The 22,863-nt window shown below is 42.3% G+C and overlaps 1 protein-coding gene across 2 annotated transcripts in view; it reads left to right on the top strand.

Annotated features, from left to right (window-relative positions):
• The window catches only part of glp1r.S (glucagon like peptide 1 receptor S homeolog), a 127,713-nt gene extending 105,483 nt beyond the window's left edge, over window positions 1-22,230 (top strand). For both annotated transcript variants that reach the window (XM_041564203.1, XM_041564204.1), the window contains 6 exons: window positions 6,606-6,666; window positions 9,652-9,721; window positions 12,489-12,577; window positions 16,493-16,631; window positions 19,828-19,869; window positions 20,981-22,230. In XM_041564203.1, the coding sequence (XP_041420137.1) occupies window positions 6,606-6,666; window positions 9,652-9,721; window positions 12,489-12,577; window positions 16,493-16,631; window positions 19,828-19,869; window positions 20,981-21,118 (539 nt within the window). In that variant the 3' untranslated portion in view covers window positions 21,119-22,230. The remainder of the gene's footprint in view (window positions 1-6,605; window positions 6,667-9,651; window positions 9,722-12,488; window positions 12,578-16,492; window positions 16,632-19,827; window positions 19,870-20,980) is intronic.
• The last annotated feature ends 633 nt before the right edge of the window (window positions 22,231-22,863 follow it).

The raw sequence follows: 22,863 nt of genomic DNA, 5'->3' as shown, positions 1-22,863 counted from the left end.
CTCCCTTCATTTACAGCTGTGGATAGGAATTGTCAGACGGTCCCTAACTGCTCTGCAGGGAAACAATCATACTTATGAACAGCAGGGGGAGCCCCCGCCTTACTTCCCAGCCATGCAGAACTCAAGCAGCTTTGTTTGTTTCCCTGTAGAGCAGTCGGCGACTGTGTAGATATTTGTATTGGATTTTATTTTTGCCTTTACATCCCCTTTACTGTTTCCAACTCCAGCTGCAGGGACAAAGATCACGGAGCCAGATTTAAACAGATAAACTGGGATTCTATTTGGAGGATTATTTTGCTGCAGACACTGGTTCTGCAGAGTTGGAGAAAGTTTGTATTAAACAATACAAAAACTATAAAATCCACATTAGATTACATGACAACACAGGAGCCAGTGCAGTCTGTATATTCTGATTATTAATCAGTCTTGCTGTATCGGCTTCTGGCAGATATTATTTGACTTGTGCTGTTATGACCATCCCTAAGCAGCTCAGATCCCACTGAGCATGTGCACAGTCTTGGTCTTGCAAAGAGGTATAACAAAGTTACAAGATGGTGATCCCCTCTTGGCAACTTTGAAAGCATAAATCATTTGTTTTATTAGGCTTCTGGTGCAGTAAGTTTATGTTTAGTATACAAAATACAGCATTTCTAGTCTTATTCTATTTTAGACTTTACTTCCCCTTGGATCTTTTTCTGGCTGTTCAGCGCAGGAGATCAAAGAGAAAGTCGGGACATTTCAGCAACAAACCCGGGACTGCCGGTTGAGCTGTCAAAATCGGGACTGTCCCGCGAAAAACGGGACAGTTGGGAGGAATGCATGATGTATCTATAAATGTAACCTGGGTTATCCCTTCTTATTTACCTGAAAGAGAGTTTGCTGGGCCACACAATGTGGTGATGTCCAGAAATATACTTTGCTGGCGATGCAATTTATGCCCCTGCTAACAGATTCCATTATGTGCCCTTAAAGATCCTGTACAAGTAGTAACCAGTACTAGGTGCCCTTCTTTCCATGAAGTGTATGGCAGGTGCATCTCTAACAAGGGACCTCTACTTTTCTCCCCCCCATTGAATTACAAAAATGGAAAAACTCTGATGCAATCTGAAGTGTCCTGATTTTGAATCTCCGTCCAAGTTTGGTCCTGATGAAGACATCCTTGTGCGCTGTCAAAACATTCATGATATCATTGATCTTTTTGTCTGCATTGCCCATATTAATCCTTATTTCAATTTCTTCTCCTTCCTCATTCTCCACTTCTTCTACTACCCCACCCGTCCTTCCTTGTGCCATACCCCACCCCATTATGGGATCTCTATACCTATGGGAGTTTTTGTAATACGGACTCACTAGTCAAGGTCTCACTACAGTTTCCTGTGGCTCCATCCTGGGTCAGACTGGTCGTTAATTCCCCCCCAAGAGGTTTCTATGGGTCAGTGGGCATTATAGAGACAGGACAGTGGGTTGCTATGGAAGAGGTGTCTGTCTGCCCATAGTCTGGGGGACCAAAAATACAAATTGACTCCACAAATAATGTCCGATCTGGGGCTCATTCCGTTCCTTATCTGTGTATTATCTGGCACTGCAGGTAAATAGGCAACTATGGTGATTTCTGTAATAAATACAGTAGTTTCTACCACGTAGGCTGTATCTCCAGAATGAAAGTGCCGGTACTGAGCTTTTACCTGCTGAAAATGGGGCTCATTGAGAGTTAATGTAGTTTTGAATGGCTCTGAGAAGAAAAGAAATAATGATCCAAGTGAGGGGGATAAAGGGAAGCTTTTATCTCTCACTGGAATATTGAGAGCAATTGGGGCTTAAAGGGCATGTAAAGTCTAAAATAGAATAAGGCTAGAAATGCTGTATTTTGTATACTAAATATAAACATGAACTTACTGCACCACAAGCCTAATCAAACAAATGATTTATGCTTTCAAAGTTGGCCACAGGGGGTCACCATCTTGTAACTTTGTTATACATCTTTGCAAGACTAAGACTGTGCACATGCTCAGTGTGGTCTGGGCTGCTTAGGGATTGTCATAAACAAAGCTGCTTGAGTTCTGCATGGCTGGGAAGTAAGGCGGGGGCTCCCCCTGCTGTACATAAGTATGATTGTTTCCCTGCAGAGCAGTTAGGGACCGTCTGACAATTCCTACCCACAGCAGTAAATGAAGGGAGAATTTCATTGCATACAGTCAGGTTTCTTATAAAAACAGTACACATTTTTTAATTAAAGTATATTGGAGATAGGTTTCTTTTTCATTAAAGAAAGAAAAATAGGATTTTATGGGGGTAAAGTGATGAGTAGGGGCAAAGTGTGTGTCTGTGTGTTGGTTCCTTACATTTAATGTCAAAGCACTGAAATACACACAATCATATCAGAGAAAACTGCAGTTCTGAGACCAGTAGTGGTTTAAAAGGGAAGTACCAGCACAAACAGATTTGCGCCTAATGAAAGAAAATATAATTCTGTCCAACTCCCCAATATCCATTAATTGTGTCTGTCTGTTTCTCTGCACTGCTGGCTCTGACTCCTGAAGCAATTGAACTCTAAGCACCTTTCCCTATATCCATGCATTCTTCATTTTCGAGGGGTTTATAGTGCAACTATTGAGTTGGGTATTGAGTCTGGCATTGTTTGTCTCTTTCTGTTCTCTGCAGTGGTGTCTCTGACTCCTGAAACAATCTAACTGATGGGAATGTGATAGGGACCTTAGATTGTAAGCACCTCTGGAGAAGGGACTGATGGGGAGGAGAGCACTGTATGGACCTATCAGCAGTACATAAATATTGGATAACAGTGCATGGGTAAAAAAGAGAAAAATAGAACTATTGACCCAAAGGAAACAGGCTCAGGAATAATGATAGGGGCGTATGATACAAAGAGTTCTGAGGTAGGACGAGGGCTACTGATAAACAGAAAGCAAGTGCTCACTAGGAGAGATTTTGAGATGCAAATAAGAGAAAGAAACAAAACCTTCTGCTTTTCAGACATTTCCTGAAGTTTTCCCTTTAGCCGAACTGCCCCAAATTCACTATAGGAGACCCTTGTGAGGATCCATCATGCAAGAAAGTTCATAAGCAAACTGGCCCAAAGCTTCTACTGGTTTCCTCCGTCCCAGAGCGGCCGCTGATACTTTAGTAAATCCAACAGGAATATTTGTTTCAATAGAGAAAAAAACAAAACTTTTCAACCTGCAGAAAAAAAACAAATTTCTTGTCAAAATGATGTAAAACTTGTGTTTAGACGAATGTGAGTTTATTTCATGGAGCCCCAGGAAAACGCACGGCAAGAACACGGTGTCCCGGCTGTGGCACCAGCTCGTGTGAATGATTGCGGAGAACGAGCTCCCAACGTTAATTACAAATGGAGCCGGCAATGATACTTTATCACTGTATGGCTCTGCTACAGCAGAGAGAACACAAAGATAATAGGACAGAAAGAGCTGGTGCCCCAGGATTAAAATTACTAACATTCTTAGTTGTAATTTCATGCGCACTGTCATTACATATAAAATAACCCCCCCCCCCAGCTAATGGTACAGCCCAGTCTAACACCCCATCTGAAATTATCCACACAAGCCCTGGAGTCCAGCAGTCACCTTTTCACCATGATGTATGGGCATATATGGCACCTCGGGTGTCCGGGGGTATCAGGTTTGGACTAAAGGCCCCCGCAACGGGCCGATAAAGTCGGCAACTTATTGGTCCGTGTGTGGAGCCATCTGACAGGCGCTCCCGATCAATATCTGCCCGTAAGTCGTGCGGATGTCGATCAGGCAGGGTAAAAAAATCCTGCCGGATCGCGGCCGCATCTGTCCGTTGATGGGGTCCCGTGATCCAACCTCCCTTATTGCCTCCATTCTGATCTGATGTCCATGATCGGATCAGTCCAATATCATTCACCTCAATGTGGAAATATCGGGGAGAGATCCACTTGTTTGGCAACATTGCTCTGTGTATGGCCATCTTGAGATACATCATAGCCCTGGGATTTCAAGCACAAATCATACACACCACAGGGGTCTTACATCAGCTCTTCTGACATTTGCCAGAATCCACAAAGTGAATTGCCACCTTTTAGCTATCCCCTTACCGGTCAATGACGTGGAGGTGAGACTATAATGTGAGAGGGGTGGGACTATGATTCAAATAGGGGCAGAGCTGTGACTCTGGCAGCCAATCCTGAGGAGCAAGGCGTAAGGTGAAAGAGGTGGGTGGGACTGGGAGTGGGGGGGGGCAGAGTCGGCACAGGCCGAAGGCTGAACTAAGGATTCCAACTTTACCAGCAATTTGTAACACTAACCCTTGCCATATCTGGTATTTTACCAGTTAGGCTGGTGAAATATCAGCCAGTTGCAAACTTTTTCCCAGTCCATGTATTTTGTTTGGGGGGTCATTCAGGATGTACATTACTTGGGGATGCACCAAATCCCGAATCTGTCATGAAAATTGTGGCCTAATACCGAACCAAATAATTCGAATATTCAAATTAGGGGCAGGAAGGGTGAAAGAGATTTGCATACGTAGTACATGGTTAAAAAATGTTTTTTGCTTCCTCGGTTATGTGACAAAGAGTCACATGACTTTAAGTATTTGATTTAGCTGCATACTGTACTGAATCCCGGATTCGGTGTATCCCTAACGTTAATACACTATAACCCTAATTTGGTTACTGTCTCTTTAAATAGCAATTAACCCTTGGCAATCCAGGGCTCCTTTTGTGTATGAAAAGTACTGGGAACTGGGATTTACAGCGCAGTGCCTCCACCTAGGGAACACTGAGGAGCACACCTCAGGGGATTTCCACTAGGAAAAATAGAAACACAGTTTGCAATAAAACACATATAAACTTTATGTAAACTGTATTTAGTAACTGTAAATGCAAATCACACAATATAGCTTTTAGCCTGGTGAACCTGTGTGGACTATCAATCCCCGGCACAGTCTCTCAATGCCACAGTCCCACACATAAATGCAAAATCACTCCAGTCAGTTCAATGCCCCTTCCCTAAGAGCTCTTATGTCCCCAGGTAGCGCTACCTGCCCCAAGGTACCTTTCCCTTTGAAAGTAGTAGCCACTCCCACGTGGTAGGTACACGAGCAAGACCTGTCCTCACCCTGGGGAACACACAGTAGCCAAAGTATCCACAGGCAGGAGAACTGACTCACCCTGAAGCTCATATACTTTCTCCAGCAGCGCAAAACACAGCCTTTCCTTCTTCTTCCTGGAAACTCCTTTTAAACAGCCGTGTCACTCTTCACAGATCTGATTCTCTGTAGCTGCTGCAGCAGGGATTCCCTTTCTAGGCACTGAGGGAAACCCTGCACATTTGGCTCCAAAGTCAGGCACTCCCCCCTCTCCCAAGGATGCACTGGGGTGCCCAGCCAATCGGATGGCTCTCCAGCCTGTAACTGGGCTGGATGATGTCACAGACAGAAAAACAGGGGAAGGATTTGTCTGATTCCCTACGTTCTCCCCTTGCATGGCGGAAGAACAACACCACATTCCAAGAAAAACACCTGCTACCTACTGTCACATTTGGTGGAGGTCCCATCATGCTGTGGGGCTGTGTGGCTAGTTCAGGGACTACTGGGGCCCTTGTTAAAGTCAAGGGTCAGATGAATTCAACCCAATATCAACAAATTCTTCAGGATAATGTTCAAGCATCAGTCACAAAGTTCAAGTTACGCTGCAGGGGTTGGATATTCCAACAAGACAATGACCCTAAACACACTTGGAAATCTACAAAGACATTTATGCAGAGGGAGAAGTACAATATTCTGGAATGGCCGTCACAGTCCCCCGACTTGAATATCATGGAAAATCTATGGGATGATTTGAAGCAGACTGTCCATGCTCAGCAGCCATCAAGTTTAACTGAACTGGAGAGATTTTGTATGGACCAATGGTCAAAAATAGCCACATCAAGAATCCAGACACTCATCAAAGGCTATAGGAGGCGTCTAGAGGCTGTTACATTTGCAAAAGGAGCTCAACTAATTATTGATGTAATATCTCTGTTGGGTGCCTAAATTTATGCACCTAATTTAGTTATGATCCATATTGCATATTTTCTGTTAATCCAATAAACTTTATGTCACTGCTGAAATACTACTGTTTCCATAAGGCATGTTATATATTGAAAGGCAGTTGCTACTTTGAAAGCTCAGCCAATGATAAACAAAACTCCAAAGAATTAAGAGGGGTTCCCAAATTTTTTCATACGACTGTGTATGTTTGTTTAATAAGTAATAGGAAATTGCTTCTAACTGCATTCTCTTTTATTATACCACTAATCCAAGAGCCACTAATGGGCAGAACCAGTAAACAAGTCAGTCCAAAGAGGAATAGGTCATTGATGGGGATCAGCGCCAACAGCCGCCATTACTAACTCTTTCCTTTTATCTGTCTTTGAGTGGCATTCAGACTTCTGCCTTGTTGCTAGGGTAACCTACACCCGGGAGAGCTACAGGACAAACAGTGAGAATGCAAAAGCCACATAGACCAACTGCAAATATCTAAGAATTGTCTGTGCCTTACTGAAATGTTATCAGATGAACATCATCTTTAATGAACAGTTTTCTTTCTCACTTCTCCCCAGGTGTTCCAATGCTGTTTGTCGTCCCCTGGGCCATAGTCAAGTACCTGTATGAAGACAATGGGTTTGTTCATGTTTGGTCTTTAACCTTGAGCAGATACTCACGGGATGTCATTCCTCCCCTCTGTCTTATCTGGCTTGAAACGTTAATGTCTTTGTTCAACCCCTTTCTTTTTAGCCACATCCTATAGTTACCCAGATGTAGAAAGTATTAATATGTTGGTTTTGATGTTGGTAGCTACCAAATCAATGTAGTCTTCTAATACTAACATACTAATACTTTCACTTTATATACTAATTTGGGATGCACGGAATCCACTGTTTTCGATTCGGCCGAACCCCTGAATCCTTTGCGAAAGATTTGGCCGAATACTGAATCCTAATTTGAATATGATTTTCAGCTGGGCAGAAGGATTCGGCTGAATCCTGCTGAAAAAGGATGAATCCCAAACAGAATCCTGGATTCGGTGCATCCCCAATACTCATACTTTTCTACATCTGGGTAACTATAGGATGTGGCTAAATATAATATCCTAATATCCTTATAATTTAAAGTAGGGGGTACAGTATCCCTTATAATACATGAGTGATACTCAGAGTTCCCTGTATAACTCAGCCTGCAGCCTTGTGCCTTTATATGGTCACAGAACAACCCCTCAGTGACTTCTAATATCCTTATCATTTACAGTAGGGGGTACATTATCCCTTATAATACATGATTGATACTCAGAGTTCCCTGTATAACTCAGCCTGCAGCCTTGTGCCTTTATATGGTCACAGAACAACCCCTCAGTGACTTCTAATATCCTTATCATTTACAGTAGGGGGTACATTATCCCTTATAATACATGAGTGATACTCAGAGTTCCCTGTATAACTCAGCCTGCAGCCTTGTGCCTTTATATGGTCACAGAACAACCCCTCAGTGACTTCTAATATCCTTATCATTTACAGTAGGGGGTACATTATCCCTTATAATACATGAGTGATACTCAGAGTTCCCTGTATTACTCAGGCTGCAGCCTTGTGTCTTTATATGGTCACAGAACAACCCCTCAGTGACTTCTAATATCCTTATCATTTACAGTAGGGGGTACATTATCCCTTATAATACATGAGTGATACTCAGAGTTCCCTGTATAACTCAGCCTGCAGCCTTGTGCCTTTATATGGACACAGAACAACCCCTCAGTGACTTCTAATATCCTTATCATTTACAGTAGGGGGTACATTATCCCTTATAATACATGAGTGATACTCAGAGTTCCCTGTATAACTCAGCCTGCAGCCTTGTGTCTTTATATGGTCACAGAACAACCCCTCAGTGAGTTCTAATATCCTTATCATTTACAGTAGGGGGTACATTATCCCTTATAATACATGAGTGATACTCAGCATCTCAGATCCAGATAGAGGTATTATCCCTTATAATACATGAATGATTCACAGAGAGTATCCCTGAGACGTATATATACATTTAAATTTTGCATAATGATTTTTGGCCCCTCCCACACTTGTACAAGGACACATTAAAGGGCACATTAGCACCGAGACAAGGAAGATGAGAGCTGTGAGTGTAATTGGCATATAATTATCTCCTGAGCTGCCGCCATACATATTCAGAAGGGGCCCTAACGAGGCACAGCAAGTGCTCAGGGCGGTTCTATTGATCTGAAGGGGCCTGGGCAGATGTCTCCATCATTTCTTTACATCTCTGAGCCACCATATTCGTTATCGTTAGGATATTCACTGCTTTCCGAGTAAGCTGCACAAAAACACAGTTATTATGTGCCTAATTGGTAACCTAATCACTTAATTAGCCATTAGTGTGCGTTTGTGATGCTCATTTGCATAATGAAGTGTAAATATTGGCATAGGAAATTATGGGCTAATGCGCTCATTTGCATAACTATACATTCTGCCACGAATATGGAAACGAGTATAGTAGCTAATCGGCCAGTAACAGCAGCTACAAAGGCAAAGTAAATCCTTACATTAGAAAATGCTTTACTATCCCCTCTGTACAGGGATCAGTTGGGGGCATGGAATACAGAGAATGTGCTCCCTGCACTGCTTCTTCTGTTGCTGTTAAAGAGCTGCTGGGGATAATGATAAAATATAGTTTCATTAGTATTCGCTTAATAAATGATGATAATAAATTGTATCATCGGGTTTGTCAGGCGCAACAGAGTCCGTGATCCATCCTCTTAGCTTAGACTCTCCTTCCCCAAATTCTCTCCTGTGAAAGGACAAAGCAAATTCTCAGGCTCTGCCGGGGGGGGGGGGGGTCGGTATGAATGAGAAATACATTCCAGGCTCCATATAAGACTGATATTTACTGCCATATGAACAGTTCCGTTGGGCGCAGGGAAGAAAAATTTGGGATTTCTCATCAGATTTTATGAGCCTCGTGTAACGAGAGCGATAACCTCCCCGAAATCTGTCATTTGTTTCCTATAATGCCAGGGTTCCCCCCAAAGCTGCAGGGCAGTTGCAACACTATGCAAGTCTGCACGTCATCAAGGGGGGCACTCATGCAGGACACAGGGTTCACTTACACCCCCTTAATGGCGCATAACATCACACTGGGGCTCATTTATATACACTGGGCAAATTTGCAGTAACCCATAGCAACCAACCAGTGATCAGCTTTTTTTCAGTCAGCTGCAGGTCAAACAATAAAACCATAAGTTTGATTGGTTGCCATGAGTAACTGCTCGGGTGCAAATCTGCCCAATTTTTATAAATAAACCCCACTGTGGGTGCAGTGCACAATGGGAGCCTTGCAGTGTGTAGTCCCCGCAGTCACAGGGGGGCCCGGGGAACAAGGGGGCCGGACTGTTTCCTCTTTGCAAATAAAAAACCTTCCTCCCCAGCCACTCTCTTACCTGCGACGAGGAAGGGGACGTGAGTGGGCGGGGTCAGGGCTAAAAGTGGGCGGGAGGATAGGGATTGTAGTAAAATTGCCGCCAATGTGAGAAATATATTTCACCATTATATATAACCACATAGTGTTACCCCCAAATAATACACTTCTCTCTCCCTCCAGCTGCTGGACTCGCAACTACAACATGAATTACTGGCTGATCATTCGCCTCCCGATCCTTATGGCCATCGGGGTAAGTTGGTTGGAAGAAGAAAAAAGATTCTAGTTCCCAATCTACAATATCTATAAAGTCTGGGATAGGAGGAAATTGTAGCCTTGTCTCGGCCAATCACAGCACAGCCTGCAGCGGGTTGATTACCCGCAGGTTGCCTGCAAGTTCCAGGTGCGGGTATAGACGCGGGTCGGCCGGTCGGACCGCGGGTCTTCTCAATAGCGATTTTTACTCCTTTTTTCTGATCACGCCTACTTCTGATGATGTCACTTCCAGTTTACAATGACAGCACTTCCTGATTCTTGATGGTCAGCGGGTCGCAGGTTGCAGATAAGGTATTTGTGGTGTCGGGTAACGGGTCCAAGCGGGTAAAAATGCGGGTCTGGGTCGGGTACGGGTTCCTGGACCCGCTCCTGTTCAACTGTTTGATTGGATAGTAAACTGGTGTTTCACTGGTCACTTTTATTCCCACAAAGCTATTTCTAAGGGGGCTACTCCTTTGGGTTTCACATAGAAGCTGTATGTGGAGTATGTCTATTGGTTAGAAAGATTTGCCCCACCCCGGAGCTGCCCAACGCTTAGTACTGATCTCTGTGTATATAAATGGGTGGAGCACAGGTTGGTGCCATGTTGATACCCATTGCACAGCATCAGTTTTGCAGTTTTATTACTATAAGTAACTCCATATGGAACAGATGGGCAGATATAGATGCCCCCCATGTGATAGATAACCCTGAGTTGTCTAAGTTGGGAAACTGGGGAGCAAACTGGAAAATGAGGTTCAATGTTGATAAATGCAGGTTATGCACTTTGGCAAAAATAATATAAATGTAAGTTATACACTAAATGGCAGTGTGTTGGGAGTTTCCTTAAATGAGAAGGATCTTGGGGTCTTTGTAGATAAGAAGTTGTCTAATTCTGGGCAGTGTCATTCTGTGGCTACTAAAGCAAATAAAGTTCTGTCTTGTATAAAAAAGGGCATTAACTCAAGAGATGAAAACATAATTATGTCTCTTTATAGGTCCCTGGTGAGGCCTCATCTGGAGTATGGGGGCAGTTTTGGACTCCAGTCCTTAAGAGGGATATAAATGAGCTGGAGAGAGTGCAGAGACTAAGTGCAACTAAACTGGTTAGAGGGAGGGAAGAGTTAAATTATGAGGGGAGACTGACGAGGTTGGGGTTGTTTTCTCTGGAAAAAAAGGCGCTTGTGAGGGGACATGATTAGACTTTACAAGTACATTAGAGGACATTATAGACAAATAGCAGGGGACCTTTTTACCCATAAAGAGAATCACCGTACCAGAGGCCTCCCCTTCAGACTAGAGGAAAAGAAGTTTCATTTAAAGGAACAGAGTAGGGGGTTCATCACAGTCAGGACAGTGAGGTTGGGGAATGCACTGCCGGGTGATGTTGTGATGCTGATTCAGTTAATGACTATAAGAGGGACTTGGATGATTTCTTGGACAGACATAATACAAAGGCTATTGTGGTACTAAGCTCTATAGTTAGTATAGATATGGGTTTATAGAATTTAATTAAAAGTAGGGAGGGGTGTGTGTATGGGGCTGGGTTTTCATTTGGAGGGGTTGAACTTGATGGACTTTGTCTTTTTTCAACCCAATTTAACTATGTAACTATGTAACTATGTAACTATGTAACCCGCAGGGGTCCCATTAGTGGGTGTTCTAGAGGAAAATACAATTGTGTAATTGCCGCTTTTGTACTAGTGACACTGAGTAGCATCTGATTTAATTTCTTAAAGGGATTCTGTCATGATTTTTATGATGTCGTTTTTATTTCTAAATGACACTGTTTACACTGCAAATAATTCACTATACAATATAACATGTCATTCCTGAACCAACAAGTGTATTTAGTTGTAATATTGGTGTGTAGGTGCATCTCAGGTCATTTTGCCTGGTCATGTGATTTCAGAAAGAGCCAGCACTTTAGGATGGAACTGCTTTCTGGCAGGCTGTTGTTTCTCCTACTCAATGTAACTGAATGTGTCTCAGTGGGACCTGGATTTTACTATTGAGTGCTGATCTTAGATCTACCAGGCAGCTGTTATCTTGTGTTAGGGAGCTGCTATCTGGTTACCTTCCCATTGCTCTGTTGTTAGGCTGCTGGGGGGGGGAAGGGAGGGGGGTGATATCACTCCAACTTGCAGTACAGCAGTAAAGAGTGACTGAAGTTTATCAGAGCACAAGTCACATGACTGGGGGCAGCTGGGAAACTGACAATATGTCTAGCCCCAAGTCAGAGTTCAAAATTAAATATAAAAAAATCGGTTTGCTCTTTTGAGAAATGGATTCCAGTGCAGAATTCTGCTGGAGCAGCACTATTAACTGATGTGTTTTGGAAAAAACATTTTTTCCTATGACAGTATCCCTTTAAAAACCCTGTCGGACCCCCCAGGAGGCATTACTGTGCTTCTCATTGTATATAGGTATTCGGGTATATTTATCAAAGAGTGAAGTTAGAGGTCGCCACAGTCCTCTAGAGTGAAATTCCGCCACTCTCCATTCATTTCTTTGGGAATTTTAAAAGAGCTTTTATCAATGGATGAAAGTAAAAGTTCATCCTTTGATAAATTCCCATAGAAATGAATGGAGAGTGGCGGAATTTCACTCTAGAGGACTGTGGCGACCTCTAACTTCACTCTTTGATAAATATACTATGCCATGGTACTTAGGTACTTAGCCATGGCTTCCCCAGAACCTCATTTACTCACAGACACGAGGGTATAGTTCCCCTTTAAGGAAACTCATGTGTTATGTCCTTTCAGGTGAATTTTGTGATCTTTATCCGAGTGATTTGTATCATCATTTCCAAACTGCAGGCCAACCTCATGTGCAGAACCGACACCAAATGCAGGTGAGTGAGAAGCCGTTCCCTCATTGGCTGTTACAGCTGTCCGTTAGGCAACAGGACATGCACATGCATATGGGTGGGAGCTGCCATATTGTTTTCATTCTATCCTAGATTTCATTTCATTTATTGGTCACATTCCTTGTGGGAGTCTCGGGGGGAAGAGACTAGCTGCTAGCGATGAGCGAATCTGTCCTGTTTCGCTTCGCTGAAAAATTAAACAAATTTTACGCATGCAACAATTTTTCTCACTCCAACTGCATTAAAGTCAACGGGAGTTTTTTCTTAAGGTGACTTTTTTTGTCTCTGCAACAGTTTTACTGCGGCAACTTTTTTGTTGCAGCTAATTTTTCTGCTGAGAAATTTTGCAGTTTTTCGAAAAAAATTGCAGGTGGCGAAGTATGGAATTTTGTAGCGAAACCATACCTGTTAAATAAATTCGCTCATCACTACTTGCTGCAAATAATAACTCCCAGGCTTCCCTGGCCAACTCCGACCAGTTCCCCAGAGCTAATTAAAGGAACAGTAACACCAAAAAATGAAAGTGTCCAAACAATGAAAATATAATGTATCGATGTGCTGCACTGGTAAAGCTGGTGTGTTTGCTTTAGAGAGACAATTATAGTTTATATAAACAAGCTGCTGTGTAGCCATGGGGGCAGCCATTCAAGCACAGGATACACAGTAGATAACAGATAAGTACTACTATAGTTTATATAAACAAGCTGCTGTGTAGCCATGGGGGCAGACATTCAAGCACAGGATACACAGTAGATAACAGATAAGTACTACTATAGTTTATATAAACAATCTGCTGTGTAGCCAAGGGGGCAGCCATTCAAGCACAGGATACACAGTAGATAACAGATAAGTACTACTATAGTTTATATAAATAAGCTGCTGTGTAGCCATGGGGGCAGCCATTCAAGCACAGGATACACAGTAGATAACAGATAAGTACTACTATAGTTTATATAAACAAACTGCTGTGTAGCCATGGGGGCAGATATTCAAGCACAGGATACACAGTAGATAACAGATAAGTACTACCATAGTTTATATAAACAAGCTGCTGTGTAGCCATGGGGGCAGCCATTCAAAGCTGAAAAGCAGATAACAGATAACTCTATACAATACAATGGGGTTCTTCAGTAGAGCATCTGCCACTAACACACCAGTTGTTCCAGTGCAACACAACAGTACATTATATTTTCATTACTTTATTTTTTGGTGTTACTGTTCCATTAAAGAAAAACGAATGAGTGGCCAGACTGTTAAAGCTGTTATCTGGTGTAGGAGTACGGATGTACAGCAGTTCTGTAAGGGTGAAGAGCGAGAGCCCCTGAAGAGTTAATAAAGTCTGGGCGGTGCCAGACAGACAGTGGGTTTGGATGGAAACGAGGGAATGAATCTCAGGGATGGGATTGGCTGCAGGCGGCGGATATCAGTGTCCCTAGATCTTACACTACAGGAACAATTGGGTTGGATCCCTGGACTGAGTTTATTGATAGATAAGCGGCTCTGGTAGTTAAACACCCTATTTATTAACCCACCGTGGCCATTTCATCAGTACAAAGTGACCATCATAATTGCTGCCGGGTGTGAGCTTCACTCTTGGTACAATTAGCTGCCTTAATGCGCATATTAGTATTCCGGGACAGGCAGCAGCAGCCACCCAGCGGTGCATCCTGGGAGTTAGTGCTCAATATACGAGTGCAGTTATTCTCTCTGGGACACAGAGTAGAACGGGCGGGAAGTGAAATAAAATCGCGTGCTCCTAGAACTAAAGGGCAAGTGTACCTCCAATTATTCGTCAATTATTCAAATGGAAATATAATGCTTTTATATCGGTGCTACTGACTCACACTCCTCTTGTTCTATAATCCAGTCACAAGTATCCAGCCTGGGACATGGTTTGAAGCCCAGTGAGCATTGTCCAAGAGTTGTTTTTCATAGTCATACCTCTAATAGGAAGGAACCGCCCCCTACATTTGCTCATAGTCTGTACAGAGAGATCCCATAAAACTATGGCAGTATAGGTATTCCCTGTAGTAAGCACAATTCAGCAGGAACAGTCCCTAAGTTTGCTCATAGTCTGTACAGAGAGATCCCATAAAACTATGGCAGCATAGGTATTCCCCTGCACTTAGCACAATTCAGCAGGAACAGTCCCCTAAGTTTGCTCATAGTCTGTACAGAGAGATCCCATAAAACTATGGCAGCATAGGTATTCCCTGTACTAAGCACAATTCAGCAGGAACAGTCCCCTAAATTTGCTCATAATCTGTACAGAGAGATCCCATAAAACTATGGCAGCATAGGTATTCCCTGTACTAAGCACAATTCAGCAGAACAGTCCCCTAAGTTTGCTCATAATCTGTATAGAGAGATCCCATAAAACTATGACAGCATAGGTATTCCCTGTACTAAGCACAATTCAGCAGGAACAGTCCCCTAAATTTGCTCATAATCTGTATAGAGAGATCCCATAAAACTATGACAGCATAGGTATTCCCTGTACTAAGCACAATTCAGCAGGAACAGCCCCTAAATTTGCTCATAGTCTGTACAGAGAGATCCCATAAAACTATGGCAGCATAGGTATTCCCCTGTACTAAGCACAATTCAGCAGAACAGGCCTGAGATTGTCAATTCCCTGTAGTACAGGTATTTAGTATCAGTAGAAGATTACAAAGATTAAGAAACTCCTCCATGTCTGTAAATAAAGTGCAGTTATAACAATGATACACTGCTGTTTCTCTCCCCGTGTATCATGCCTAATAAACAGACGTTACATCTCCTGTTCCTCTCAGTTAATGTGCAGTTACTATTTCGGAACCAGGATGATATTTCGGGGCAGAGCTGCCGTCCCTCCCTGGTGACATTCATTGCTCTTCTCTGTGTTTATTGCTGAATTCTCCTTCTCTTTATTAGTTTCTATGTTAATTTGCCCTTTACTTGTCTGATTCATGGAGGCTGAAATATCTGAATATCCAAAGGGGCCTGAATAGGAGAGTGGGACAAGTGCTCTGATTATCAGACAGTGGCGCTGTTCTATTGCAGCCCTATGGGAATAGCTGAAAGTGGAGGGAAGTGGTACTGCAACTGATGAACTACAAACCTGCTTTCCATTGCTCTCCCTGTCAGTTCCACAGTGTAACTGGCTGAACGGCCACTAGTTGGGCATTGGGTGTCATTCTGCAATGAAAAAAGTGCTGAGTGCTCTCTATGCAGCAAGTGGGACAGCAAAGTGGTACAAGCAAGACGTGGGGCCACATTTCAATCAAGGCAACTTTTAACGCCCCCTGACTCCAGCTTAGTTTGTATAAATGGAGCTCTGTATAAACAGCCCCACTCCCCCAAGCTGCAGCCTTTGTGATAATGAGCAGCTCATAATATAGGAGGCTTGGACTGTGATCTGCTAATTTGTTGTACTACCTGTTCCTCCTCAAACATCGACTCGGCAGAACCAGGAAATTGGAAAGCGACTTCAGTTTCAGGTTTAGTACAAGAAATGACAATTGCAGAACATTGTCCCAGTAGGCCAGAAATGCCATTTAGATGTATGTGCCCTGCTGAGGGGCGTCTGTATAAAGACCCAACTGCTGATTGTAGTGATGGGCGGATCTGTCCCATTTTGCTTCATCGAATAATTAGCGAAACGTAAAATATTCACGAATCCCAAAAATAATTTTGACGCGTGACAATTTTTATACTCTTGGCTAGTTTGTCCGAGTGCATGAAAGTCAATGAGCATCCGTATAATTGTGACACGCGACAATTTTTATGCGCGCAGCAATTCGCAGTTTCGCGAAAGCTTTCGCGGGCGGAGAAATGCAGAAATTTGCTGCCAATCCATGCCTGACAAATGTATCCGACCAACACTAGCTGATTGTCTTGTTCTTCTTGCCGTGACTTTAGGTTGGCCAAGTCCACTCTGACCCTGATCCCCCTGCTGGGCACCCACGAGATCATCTTCGCATTTATCACCGATGAACATGCAAAGGGCGTCCTGCGCTACATCAAACTCTTCTTCGAGTTGTCCTTCAGCTCCTTCCAGGTAGTCTATTGATACACATGGGAGGGAGTTTCCATACGGCCTGGCAACTGCCACTTACAACAAAGCCTGGCACCCTGGTGCAATTGTTTCCCCATTTCCCACAACAGCCTACTGACAAGAGCCCCCCATTCCCACCCTTGATAACAAGCAGTTAAAGGACGAGTAACATCAGTTTTTTTTTTTTTTTAAATAAATTTGTTTGTATAGATCGAAAAAAAACCCCACCAACACAAATTAAACTTTAAAATCGCAAAGTCTTTATTAAGAAATAACTTACCGAATCTCCACTTGCGCTCCCCTTCAGAAAGCGATTAGGTGATCCATCGTGCGGTGTTCGATTTCTCCTCCCTGCCTTCCTTATAGGAGATAACCAGGAAGGAGAAATCGAGCCCCGCAAGATGGATGGCCGCTTTTTCTGAAGAGGAGCGCAAGCGGAGTTTCGGTAAGTTATTTCTTAATAAAGACTTTGTGATTTTAAAGTTTAATTTGTGTTGGTGTTTTTTTTTCGATCTTTACAAAGGATTTGTTTAAAAAAAAAAATTGATGTTACTGGTCCTTTAAGCTGTTAATAAAGGCATTACAATTATATTGGTTACAGTTTTATTGCTGCACATTTAGCGCAAGTTGCCCTTAAAGGAAACATATAGAATAAATGAAAAAACCCAAATTTTTTAGACAATTATAAGTAATATATGGTGTTGCTTTTACATGGTGCTAAAAATTAATATTATCTTTAAAAATAGCCCCTTTATTAGAGTTCCCTATAGATGTTCTCTGGTCCCTGTCTGTGTTTTAAATGAGGGGTGGGCGTGTCCTAACGGTCCCTGCCAGAAGCACAGTAGGAGGAGGACAGCCAATCACAGCCCTGCAGTCACACAAGCACAGACAGGCTTCAGTTCCCTATCAGGTCCTGCTAGCTACTGATTGGTTCCTGTCCTACAGTGCAGTGAGCTGAGTGCACAGCCTGGGAATTCAGGGAGCAGCAAGTGAAAGAGAAGGGAGGGATTATTTGGGTTTTTGCAGAGATATTCAATAAATCAGCCTGTAACACTACTTTTCTAAATGAGTATAATGCACTGGTACATTCTTATTTTTTACAAAATATGTCTCTAACTGATTTCGTTCTCACGTTACACATCTCACTTTATGGCCACAATTAATTAATTGCTTTATCATTCCCTCTGTCTCCTAAACTTACATCAGCACCGCTGTGCCTAAGCTTTCTAACTCTGAACCTCCCGCTGCAAAGCATTCTGGGTGTAAACAAAAAAAGGAGAAGTTAAAGGGGTTGTTCACTTTTAAAATAACTTTTAGGGTGATGTAGAGAGGGATATTCTGAGACAAATTGCAATTGGTTTTTGAGTTATTTAGTTTTTTATTCAGCAGCTCTCCAGTTTGCAGTTTCAGCCATCTGGTTGCTAGGGTCCAAATTCCCCTAGCAACCATGCATTCATTTAAATGATAGACTATGAATAGGAGAGGCCTGAATAAAAAGATGAGTAAGTAGCAATACAGTAAATGTGTAGACTTACAGAGCTTTTGTTTTTAGATGGGGTCAGTGACCCCCATTTGGAATCTGGATAGAGTCAGAAGAAGCAAATAATCAAAAAGTTATAATATAATAATGAAGACCGGTTGAAAAGTTGCTTAAAATTGCCCATTCTCTAACATACTAAAAGCTAACTTAAAGGGGAACCACCCCTTTAACCTTTACATCAGCTTTTTACTTATTTGTGTTTTATTGATTTAAATTGGTACTTTTCTCTCTTCCCAACGTGAAACTTACAAAGCTGTTGGTTTCTAAGGCCCAGTCCCTGGCAACCAAAGCAAAACTAAAAGAATAAAATTATTAATTAATTTATGAATAAAACAAATGCGTAGTACAGCAGCGAGTGACGGCTAAATATGATTTAGGGGCAGCAGATGGAGCTTGATGGGCAACTGTGTCCCGGGCACAATGATTGATGTTTAGTGAGACCCAACAATTACACTTCAGGGTGATGGAAAAGCTTGTGAACTTGTGCCCGGCCCATTAAATCACTGCGCATAGAAGTATCGCTGGCCATGGAACTAAATAAATATGGGCACTTGCCAACCCAGCACTCACTGCATCTCATCCCATCATGTGTGTCCTTTATTTTATATCAAGGGGAATAAAGGGGAAGTCCACCCCTATGCAACAATTTCAGAGCCAAAGTATAAAAGATCAAAACAGGAATGTCCCCCCATTTATAATAATAGTGGTTAGCCTATAGAAACCCCTTCCTATGCTGATGATGAAATCTCCTTTCCTTCCCATCAATGAAACAAATACGTTATAACACTCATTTCAGAAGGCCAGAAAAAAAAAGTGTAAAATCTGGAAAAATTTAAAATCTAAATGCATTACAAAAAACTGTGTAAAATGGGGAGAAGCTTAAAATCAGCGTAAAATCGAGACTTTGCAGAAGAGGGGAGAATGAATGGAAGAGCAGAGTGGCCAGATTACGGGTTGGTTCACCTTTAAGATAACTTTTAGTATGTTCTAGAATGGCTAATTCTAAGCAACTTTTCTATTGGCCTTAATTTTTTATGTTTTATAGTTTTTAGGGATGCACCGAATCCAGGATTCGGCCTTTTTCAGCCGAATCCTGCTTCCCGGCTGAACCGAATCCTAATTTGCATATGCTAAACATTTGCATATGCAAATTAGGGGAGGGGAGGGAAATCGCATGACTTTTTGTCACAAACAAGGAAGTAAAACATTTCCCCCCCCTTCCACCACTAATTTGCATATGCAAATTAGGATTCGGTTTGGTATTCGGCCGAATCGTTCGCGAAGGATTCGGGGCTTCGGCCGAATCCAAAATAGTGGATTCGGTGCATCCCTAATAGTTTTTATAGCCTTCTTCTTCTGATGCTTTCCAGCTTGCAGATGTGGGTCACTGACCCCATCTAACAACAAACACTCTGTTAGGCTACATATTTATTATTATTACTACTTTTTATTGCTTGTATATAAGTCTCAGAATATCATTCTCTACATCATACTAAACATTAATTTAAAGGTGAACAACCTCTTTAATCTTTTCTTGTAGCCCTGACCACCTCTGATTGGTGCATTCCCTCACAACAGTCATGCCAGCAGGCTGCTAATCAATCACAGACCCAGATAATTCTTCTGCCTCTTAATGAACTGTCTCTGCTCATTCCCTAGGGGCTGATGGTGGCCATTCTTTACTGTTTCATCAACAATGAGGTGAGTTCACGTGTACACGTAGGTACTAGCAGTTCTTTCTGTGTGAGGCAACACCTTCCATAAACAAAATCATCTATATTGGTTGGTTTGGGAATAAATTCCTTCCTAACTCCATGTCAGATGCCTCCTATACCTACAGTGGGATTTAATCAAACATTAAAGGGGAAGTAAAGTCTACGATAGAATAATGCTAGAAATGCTGTATTTTGTATATTAAACATAAACATGAACTTACTGCACCACAAGCCTAATTAAACAAATGATTTGTGCTTTCAAAGTTGGCCATAGGGGGTCACCATCTTGTAACTTTGTTAAACATCTTTGCAAGACCAAGACTGTGCACATGCTCAGTGGGGTCTGGGCTGCTTAGGGATCGTCATAAATTATCAATACAGCACAAAGTCAAATAATATCTGCCAGAAGCCGACACAGCAAGACTGATTAATAATCAGACTATACAGACTGCACTGGGTTCTGTGTTGTCATGTAATCTAATGTGGATTTTATAGTTTTTGTATTTTTGTGTTTAATACAAACTTTCTCCAACTCTGCAGAACCAGTGGCTGCAGCAAAATAATCCTCCAAATAGAATCCCAGTTTATCTGTTTAAATCTGGCTCCATGATCTTTGTCCCTGCAGCTGGAGTTGGAAACAGTAAAGGGGATGTAAAGCGAAAAATAAAATCCAATACAAATCTCTACACAGTCGCCGACTGCTCTACAGGGAAACAAACAAAGCTGCTTGAGTTCTGCATGGCTGGGAAGTAAGGCGGGGGCTCCCCCTGCTGTTCATAAGTATGATTGTTTCCCTGCAGAGCAGTTAGGGACCGTCTGACAATTACTATCCACAGCAGTAAATGAAGGGAGAATTTCACTGCATACAGTCAGGTTTCTTATAAAAATGGTACACATTTTTTTAATTAAAGTATATTGGAGATAGGTTTCTTTTTCATTAAAGAAAGTAAAAATGGGATTTTATTTTTTTGCCTTTACATGCCCTTTAATGAAAGAAACGGTGCCACCCGAATGCAGGTTACGTCTCTTTGGCTGTAACTGGAGGGGCAGTTATACTACTGTCTTTGTTTCCCCCATTCTACTCTCTCCATTGGCAGGTCCAAACCGAGTTCCAGAGAAGATGGGAGCGTTGGCGGCTGGAACATTTCTACAGCCACAGAGACTGCAGCATGAAGCCAATTAAATTCCCAGCCAACAGCCTGAGCAGTGGGGTCACCGTTGGGAGCAGTGTTTAATTTTGCACCTTTGAAGGAGATTGGTGGACCCATGAGCAGAGTCAGCTTATGAAGATGGCACTTTCACATGGTGGCCCCAAAGGAGACTTCATAAGCAACCAGGTCCATTCATTACTTGCACAAGACGTCCCCCCCACGGGATGCAAAGTTCACATTGTGCGGTGTTCTCTCTGAGCTTGTAGAGGTTTGGGATCGAGAGATCGAGGAGATGGAGAACTCGTTTGTCATGGAAAGGAAATGTTTCTCAGGTATTACAAGGAGCAAATATTGCAACGTTCTTGATTTGCAGCGGAAAACATCAATCAATTGGACATGGATTTATTTCCAAAACTTTCCAAAGGGAAGACGTTTTTTATTTAATGTCAATCATTTTGTGATACGTCACTTCAGCATGGCACAAGAGAGGAGACTACTCTGCGAGGGACTTTTCTCAAGAAGATCAGGTTCTACATGATAGTCATCTTGATCTACAAGTGAATGGTGATATATATATTTTCAGGTCTGTAAGAGTTTGTTGAGAAATAGAATTGAAGAGGGAGTCTGCTTAACCACCTATACGTTCCATAAACCCTGGGTTGGAGAATGTTGAGGTGGGTTCCCTCCCAATGACTTCCAAGACCAAGGACAGTGCTTAACATCAGGAGCAAAATAAACAGAGCAAATGTCCATTTCCACCCGATAACAAAGATAATTATTTGTATTTCATTTCTTGGTTCATTATCAAGTAACACCATGAGGGGGCGCTGTGCATGGTTCTGCTCATTGCAACATTCAACCTACGGCACTAGGTCAGAGCCATAAGGAGAAACATCAGATTTGCATTTCTCTCATCAGAAATCGCAGTCGTGGAATTTGGACTGAGAGAACTGGAATCACTTTGCACTGAAACACAAGGCTTTTTAGCAGAACTGTTTCCTGGCATTTACCTGCAGAATAGGTAAATCTCCAAGTGTTGAGAAATGCATCCGTTGGTGTCCAGTTTGTAGCACGGCAGGAGCAGAATTATATTTGCCCAGTGGGGGGATGTTAGAATAGTAAGAGTTACTTAAAGGGGAACTCCACAAAAACATAACTTGAGCTTTTTGAAAAGTAAACTTAATTTCAAGCAACTTTTCAATATACATCAATTAAAAAATATGCCGAATTTTGGTTATTTTTAATGGTTTCTGACAGTTCCCTAAGCCCAGCCCCCTGCTCTCCTGCTGATCTGTCTGACTACTTTGCTGAGCTGTCTGACTACTGTTACTTTGTATCAACAGCCATCTGTCCTCAGCCTGCATCCTCCAAACCCCACAATTCCCTGCACATGTGATTTCAATAAGGAAAGGAACATCCCAGTGCAATGCATTGTGGGTGATGTAGTTCCTGCATGATGTCTGTAAGCTGTGGCGAAGTTCTTACAATTTGTAACATCAGTGTTTAGTCCCTCCTTCCCTGCCAGGATTTCAAATGATGCAGAAAGAGAAGAACTGTTAAACAGCTGGATCTGACCTATTATCCAGAAAGCTGGGGACCTGGGGTTTTAAGGATAACGGATCTTTCAATAATTTGGATCTTCACACCTTTAGTCTACTAGAAAATCATGTAAACAGTAAATAAACCCAATAGGCTGGTTTTGCTTCCAATAAGGATTAATTATATCTTAGTTGGGATCAAGTACAAGCTACTGTTTTATTACAGAGAAAAGGAAATTATTTGCAAAAATGTGGATTTGGATAAAATGGAGTCTATGGGAGACGGCCTTT

This window comes from Xenopus laevis, chromosome 5S, assembly GCF_017654675.1.
Source record: "Xenopus laevis strain J_2021 chromosome 5S, Xenopus_laevis_v10.1, whole genome shotgun sequence".
Lineage (NCBI taxonomy): Eukaryota > Metazoa > Chordata > Amphibia > Anura > Pipidae > Xenopus > Xenopus laevis.
This window is presented reverse-complemented; position numbering and strand designations above follow the sequence as displayed.